Source organism: Heterodontus francisci, chromosome 34 (assembly GCF_036365525.1).
Source record: "Heterodontus francisci isolate sHetFra1 chromosome 34, sHetFra1.hap1, whole genome shotgun sequence".
NCBI lineage: Eukaryota > Metazoa > Chordata > Chondrichthyes > Heterodontiformes > Heterodontidae > Heterodontus > Heterodontus francisci.
Genome location: NC_090404.1, coordinates 33,183,725 through 33,192,122, shown reverse-complemented (window position 1 = coordinate 33,192,122; position 8,398 = coordinate 33,183,725). Strand labels below are relative to the sequence as shown.

The following is an 8,398-nucleotide window of genomic DNA, read 5'->3' as shown; positions in this document are numbered from 1 at the left end:
GATGTTCTGCCCCACCACCCGTCACCCAACACCACCATAAATGAGGATGGGGATATTTGTGAAGCCACCTCTTCCAGTTAGTTGCTTAACTGTCCACCATCATTCACGACTGGATGGGGCAGGACTGCAGAGCTTAGATCTGATCGTTTGGTAATGGGATCGTTTAACTCTGCCTATCACTTGCTGCTTACATTGTTGGCCACGCAAGTAGTCCTTGGCTGCAGCTTAACCAGGATGGCACCTCATTTTGAGCTATATCTGCTCCGCTCCTGTAATGCCTTTCTGCTCTTATCATTGAACCAGGGTTGGTTCCCCCAGTAATGGTAGAGTGGCGGATATGCCGGACCATGAAGTTGCAGATTGGGGTTGAATACAATTCTACTGCTGCTGGCAGCCCACAGCGCCTCCTGGATGCCTAGTTTTGCATTGCTAGATCTGTTCGAAATTTATCACACTTAGCATGGTGGTTGTGCCACACGATGTAATTGAGGGTATCCTCAACGTGAAGACGGGAATTCATCTCTACAAGGACTGTGCGGTGGTCACTCCTACCAACATTGTCATGGACAGATGCACCTGTGGCAGCCAGATTGGTGAGGTCGAGGTCAAGTATATTTTCCCCTCTTTGTTCCTCTCCACCTACTGCAGATTCAGTCTAGCAGCTATGTCCTTTAGGACTCGTCTAACTCGGCCAATAGTGGTGCTACCGAGCCACTCTTGGTGATGGACATTGAAGTCCCCCACCCTGAGTACATTCTACACCCTTGTCACCCTCAGTGATTCCTCCAAGTAGTATTCAACATGGAGGAGTAATGGTTCATTGGCTGAGATGGAGGTAGGTGGTAATCAGCAGGAGATTTCATTGTCTGTTACATAGATCAGTTTTTTTTATGTAGATTTCTTTAAAGAATTATAGATTTGTCTGTTGTTCGGAGAAAGGTTAACCTTTTGATTGAAAATGCACAATCAAAAGGTTAACCTTTCTCCGAACAACAGACAAACCTGATGCCATGAGACTCCATGGGGTCTGGGGTAGATGTTGAGGACTCCCGGCGCAACTCTTTCTCGACTTTGTACCACTGTGCCTCATCGGTCCAGCCAGTGGAACAGGACATACCTGGGGATGGTGACAGCAGTGTCTGGGACATTGCCTGTCAGGTATGGTTCGGTGAGTATGACGATGTCAGGCTATTGCCTGACTCGTCAGTGGGACAGATCTCCCAATTTTGGCACAAACCCCAAGATGCACGCAAGGATGACTTTGCAGGGTTAGGTTTGCCATTGTCACTTCTGGTGGCGAGATCGATCGATATGGTTTAAATCTTTATTGACTTCGCAGCAGATAGAAACAACTGAGTGGTTTGCTCGGCCATTTCAGAGGGCATTTTAAGAGTCAGTCACATTGCTATGGATCTGGACTCACTTTTAGGCCAGACAAGTTAAGGACAGCCTTACTTCCCTAGAGGACATGAGTGAATCAGATGGCTTTGTACAGCAATTGACAATAGATCCAGAGCCGTAATTCTTTAAAAAAAATCCTATATTTATCAATTTAATTCACATTACACCTTCTACCATAGTGGGATTCAAACCATGCTCCCAGAACAATACTCTGGGTCGCTGGGTTACTACTACAGTGACAATGCCATTGCACCAACACCTTCCTCCCCTTCTGAAATTTTCTTCATCTCTATGCTTAACACAATCACTGTCCCAGTCACTATTACTGTTATTAAAATCTTCCATTATCACGCCTCCATATCTCCTATCTTTCGCTTTCATTTCGCTGCAATTCTGCTCCTCTACGTACTTCACATTGTTTTCTGACCCATAACATGCACCAAGTAGCGGAATAACTCCATTTTTTTCTCAATTCCAACAAAATGGATTCTGTCATTGATCCCTAAACGACAGACTTTGTCGGACTGCAACATTTGTTTTTGTAAGCAAAACTGCTCCCTCCTTTTTTAGTGCCCGTTGTTTACTGAATGCCTTGCATTCATGAATATTAATATACAATCAATTCTCCAATTTGGGCTCATACATCGTGAGAACATAATATTCCCACTTGACTATTTATGCATGCAGCTTGCCATACATCCGAACCACACTTTGTACTTTTAAACACATGCACTTCAAACATATATGTGAATATTCGGGTAATAGAAGATTAGCTAATCAAAGTATCATTACCCTGTCCCGGGTATTTGAAAAGGGAACAGAATACAAGGGTAATAGAGAACCAGCTGCTCAGTGTATCGTCACCCTACCACAGATGACTGATCAATTGGGTAGAGTGGACGGGTAATAGAAAATGAACTGATCAAAGTAATTTTACCCTGCCACATGTGTTTCGTGAATGTGATAGAATGAATGGATAAGAGAAGATTAGCTGAGGGAGTATTTTAACCAGCTGTTTGGTCCATGAGATAAAATGTACAGGTAATAGGGATTGACTGATCAATGTAGCTTTACCCTGCCCCAGGTGTTTAGTGGACGAAAATAATTTTTTGCAAATAGAAGAATAGCTGCAGAAATTATTTTACATGATCCATTGTTGGGTGAACAAGACAGTGACCAAGTAATAGAGGAATAGCTGTTCAATGTAGCTTTACTCTGCCCACCAGTTTGGTGAAAAGGACAGAATTTATGAGTGATAGAGCAATACCGAATCAATGCTATGAGTTGAATGCGTGTCTCAAACAGTGGCATGGGAGGCTGGTATTTAATTTCATAGATCACTGGCTTCAGTACTGGAAAAAGAGGGAGCTATTCCTTTGGGATGAGGTCCGATTAAATCGGACTGGGAGAAATGTCCAGGTGAATCCAATAAGTAGGGCTGGAGGGCTTTAAGATATATATAAAAAAGGGAGGCTTAAGGTGATGTGGAATTTATAAATGTAAGGAGAAAACCCAAGGACTCAGAGCAATGTAGCAATTTTGGGTAAAGTTAAGCAGAATGTGACAGAAAGAGATAGAGAATTTAATGGTCATACGGTATCAACAAATAAGGAAAATAAAGGAGAAAATGGCAGAAAGTTAAAATTAAAACCTCTTTGGCCGAATGCCCAGAGGATTTGTATTAAGATAGTGACATAACTATTGATAAATGGTTTGATTTATCAGCATTATTGAGACGTAGTTGCATGGTGACCAAGGTTAGCAAATAAATATTCCATGTTACTTGATATTTCACAAAGACAGACAAAATAAAAAAAAATGAGGTACGGTAGCCCTGATAATAAAGGATCACATAAGGATATAGTAAGGAAGGATCTTGGCTCAAAAGAGTGGGACATAACAATCAGTGTATGCAGAGATATGAAATGGCATGGTGAAGCCAAGACATGTAAGAGCAGTTTATAGACCTCCTAGTAGGATATGGTATTAATCAAAGGATGGGCAACAAATGTCTGCCTTGCCAGCTATGCACATTGAGAAATAAAAGGATATTGTAACAAACGTTGATATTTAACGGTCGAAACTTATCTACACCAGCCATATAAATACTGAGGCTAAAAGGGCTGGTCAGAAGCTAGGAATTGTGCGGCCAGCAACTCACCTCCCGACTCCCAATATTCTGGGCACACTGGATGCACGCTCACTTGACTGGATCTCTGCACACTAAATGTAGATCTGCTGAACTGAAAATGGCCACACTGAAAGTAACGGTGAGAAAAAGAATGTTTTTAAAATAAATGTTACACAGAAAATAACTGTGCAGTACTGGACTTTTGCACACTGGAAGTAACTGCGTTCAACTGGCCATAACTAGATATAAGCACGCTGACCTGGGCAAGATCATATTGGCAGTAACCATGCTGAATTTGGCCTGCTCACATTCAATGGAACCGTGCAAAATTGAAGCTGCCCTCACTCAAAGTAACAGTACAGAACTGGATCTGGCCACTCTGAAAGCGTGTGTGCTGAAGTGAAACTTTGGACTCTGAATATCATCATGCAGTTCTCGACTGGCATGCACTAAATATCACCGTGCTAATTGAATTGGTCTCTACTGAACTTGACCAGCTAACACAGAATGCAACCGTGGTGAATTGGACTTTTCAACACTGGGAGTTAGCGTGCACACGTGGATCTGTGCACGTGGAATGTAACGAAGCTGTATCTGTTAACACTGAGAGCAACTGCTGAACTAAACCTCTGTACCCTGAAGGTAACTGTGCTAACTAAACCTGTGAACGCAGATCGTGAGCGGTCTGAACCTGGCCTGCATAGAACTGTGCCGAGCTCCACCCAGTCCACACTAAATATAAATGTGCTAAGGTGGACATGTCTCCACTGAATATAACGGTACAGAACTTGCCCATCAATACTGAAGGCAACTGTGCTGAACTGGACATTTCTGCTAAAAAATAAACGTGCACACTTGCACCTATGCACACTAAAACTAAAAGTTGACCTCGAGTCGTCGACACTAAATATAATAGCTGCGTTGAAGTGGATGTACCGTCGAGAGGGATTTGGAGTCACGTGCATATGACCCAAGATCACACGGACTGGTGCTGAATAGTGATCAGGAGTGAGGACATGCATGCAGGTTCCTTCAGGATCGGAATATATCTACTACGTTATACCCTATGCTGAGAGCAATTAACTCAGCATTAAGGCTTTATACCCAGGGATTTCTTATATACAATGTTCACTTTCACCGTTGCAACCGCTTATTAAACTTTTTGTTATACTAACTGCAACTAGGATCATTTTGTACTCGCTGGGTATTTCATATTAGAGCCATGTCAGATTCCTTGAACGACATCCCATTTCATCAAAACAGAAACACGAGCCTGGCAGCAGCTGCATTAATCTGTTTGTTTCAATTAGTGCAATTAATGTAAAGCATCAAACCATCTAATTATATCCCATGGATTCTGACATCATGTATAAATGTAACAATCTTTGAGTAGAGTTCAGAGTGTGTTCAGAGCTTCTGGTAGAAATGCATGCAACCGCCAAAGGACTGGTGTTTGGCATTTACTATCCCATCCTTGCAGCTATTGGGGTTCCAGGTAAATGAGTTTACTCAGATATTAGTTATGGAAATCATTGATTAGCTGTGGCACTGCTCTCATTTACCAATATCGCGTCTCCATGTTTTGGCTAACTTTTCTCCCCTTGAGTAAGATAATTTCTTCACTTTAATGGGAAAATTTCTTCCTTCCAATTTTTCTAATTTCTCACCTTTCACAGTATCATTTTTCACTTTAACCGTATTATTTCTCCACTTTATTGATATAATGTATTTCATTTACTGATATAAATTGTCATCATTAATGTTCTAATTTCTCCCTTTTAGAAGTGTCATTTCTCTCCATTATTGATATCATTGCTTTACATTACAGTGTAATTTCTGCAGCTTTGTAGCAACACCTTCTACTTCGGTAGCACTATTTATCCTCTTCAGTGGAATCATTTTCCTATTAACTGGTGCAATTTCTCCTGTTTGTAAATGTAATTTAGCGCTTCCAACTGTATAAGTTTGTCCCTTTGCATGTGCTGTTTCACGGTAAAAATGCAGTTATACTGTGTTATTGACATTGTTACTGTGGGAGAATTATCACACTGTTATCATGGTGTAAATGTAGTTCTATTCTGTTCTTGACATTGTTACTGTGGGTGAACCATCGCACTGTTGTAATGGTGCACATGTAGTCATATTGTGTTAATGACCATCTTACTGTGGGTAACTTATCACACTGTTTTCATGATGCAAATGTAGTTCTATTGCCATTCTAGGCAGATTATCGCATTTATCATGGTGTACATGCAGTTTTATTTATATTGACTGTGTTACTGTGGGTAGATTATCAGACTGTTGTTACGGTGTAAATTGGTTATATTCCTTTTTTGAACTACTTATTGTGGTTATATTATCACGCATTGTTATCATGGCGTGCATGTAGATCTATAGTGTTATTGATACCGTTACTCTGGATGAATTATCCAACTCTTAGCACGTTATAAATGGAGTTCTATTGTGCTATTGAGACTGTTACTGTGCATAAATTATCAATGTCACCGAAGTGTACACAGAGGTCTACTGTACAAATAAATTGAGAGCGGCTATCTGATTTTCACAAATGGTTTGCTGATTGAAATGATTCAACAATAAAGTAATTCCTGACGAATTTACTAGCAATCAAGGTATTAACAGCAATATAAAACAATGTAGCAAGTGGCCGTTTTATGACTGAATCTGCAATTATCATAAACACACAGAGCACAGTGTTTCTACTTTCAGTCTCCAACTCGCACTGCTTCAGCCCGGCTCTCCTCTTCCACATTAGCTGCTGCTGACTATTCTGCAGTGACCACTACTGACTCTGAATGTCCCTTCTGCTCCAAGCCCCTGATAACGTCCCGGACTGTTCTCAACTTCAATCTTTTTTGCATATTTTGTATACTTTGTGGCATGTCTTGCATCTGTGTGAAAATGTTTTAATTTCAATAACCACTACAGGGCTAAGCTGATTATCTATGCGCATAGGACGGCACAGTACTGAGGAAGTGCTGCATTGTAGGTAGGACATTTCCTCAAATGAGACCTCAAAATCTGCCACTTCCGCTGATACTGTTCAATACCAAAGATCCCGGGCAATTAATGGAAGAAGCATTTAAAGTTATCACTGCATCTTCAACAACATCCCCTCTGCAAAGTCAGAAAACACTAACTGTCCGTTCACTACTCTCTGTGTCGAATTTTGCAACAATGAATCATTTTTACAGTAATTCGTTGGATGAGGGTCTTTTCGATCCTCAGCAACATATAATCCGTTTCAAATACAAGTTTACCCTAATTTTATGTTAGTTTCTACTTTAATTGTCAGTTATTCTATTGTTTATCCTCTTAAATAGCGTCTAAAATATGTTATTGATGCTATTTTTATTGTCTGTTTGATGTTTCCATATTGGTTTCCATGGGTTTACAATGCTTTCTTGTCGTCCATTCTGTTTTATTGTATTATTTTACATTCCGATGTTATTAACCTGTCTTATTTTTAAGTCAGATTATTTTAAACACAGAAACAAGTGCCTGGAGGCTAAACAATATTCTTTCTTTCAGGATCTGGTGTCAAAGCTGTGAATTTCACACAAAATTTTGTAAAAGGTTGATCTTGTTGTGAGTTCCAAGAGCAATCTTCCTGTTTTCGTTCGCTCACACACATACACCGTCCCTCTTTCATTTTGTCTCCCTCTGTCTCTAATACAGCTAACCTGGCTGTGGTTGTGATCCTGTCCCGAGGACGATGCGGTCTCTCAAGATGTATCACTTCCTACCTGATGTCCATGGCAGTGACAGATCTCCTGGTCATCATCACCGTTGTGATATTAAACAGGATTGCTGCTATTTATTTCCCAAACAGTTTCCTGTCCATCACACCAGTGTGCAGTCTCCGTTCTGCCCTAAGCTTTGCGATCATAGACTGTTCTGTCTGGGTAACAATTGCTTTCACCTTTGATCGATTTATGGCCATTTGTTGCCAGAAGCTGAAAGTAAAGTACTGCACTGAGAAAACGGCAACTTGGGTGATAGTAATCGTAGCCACAGTGAACTGTTTAAAAAATACTTTTCGGTATTTTATATATGAACCTTTGTATATAATTAACGATATACCCTGGTTCTGCGATGTAAAATTAATATTTTATACGTCACCTGTATGGACCGCATATGACTGGATTCGTTCCATTTCTACCGCTTGTCTCCCATTCATTCTGATTTTACTGTTCAATGCTCTGACCGTCAGACACATTCTTGTGGCCAGTAGAGCTCGCAGAAGACTCCGTGCCCACAGTAATGGAGAGAATCAGAGTGATCCAGAGATGGAAAGCCGGAGAAAATCCATCATTTTACTTTTCTGCATCTCGGGCAGTTTCATTCTTTTATATTTGCCATTTCTTATAAATTTCCTTTATGTCCGAATTGCGAAACTTAATTATTTTTCTGGTTCCAATTTCAATCAATCAAATTTTATTCTGCAGGAAGTGGGATTTATGCTTCAACTGTTGAGTTCCTGTGTCAATCCTTTTATTTATGCAGGGACCCAGAGAAAATTCAGAGAAGAGTTAAAGAATGGGGTGACATATCCATTGCGTCTAATTGTTACATTGTTTTCAAAATGGAAAAAATGCAATCCAACATAAATCACACAAAATATTCCATGCATTTATGTTCTTCTCAATGTCAGACACGGCCTCCCTTCCCAGAAAAATAGTCATTGTTTGAGATCCTTATCCATGATGTGAAATTAAGAATGCAGAGGCAACGCTGCATCCCAGCACAATTCAATGTTGTAACATGCTCTTATTTAGTTTCCAGTTCTCTTCCCCGTGCTAACTTAAGCTTGTTATTCTGATCAGACCCTTGGGTCCGGGAGTATCA

General features: G+C 40.5%; 1 protein-coding gene across 1 annotated transcript; it reads left to right on the top strand.

Moving 5' to 3' along the window:
• The first annotated feature begins 4,957 nt into the window (after window positions 1-4,957).
• Window positions 4,958-8,160, top strand: LOC137348809 (probable G-protein coupled receptor 139). The gene is made up of 2 exons (XM_068014053.1): window positions 4,958-5,027; window positions 7,229-8,160. The coding sequence occupies exons 1-2, from the start codon at window positions 4,958-4,960 to the stop codon at window positions 8,158-8,160; spliced, it is 1,002 nt and encodes a 333-aa protein (XP_067870154.1).
• Window positions 8,161-8,398: the final 238 nt, after the last annotated feature.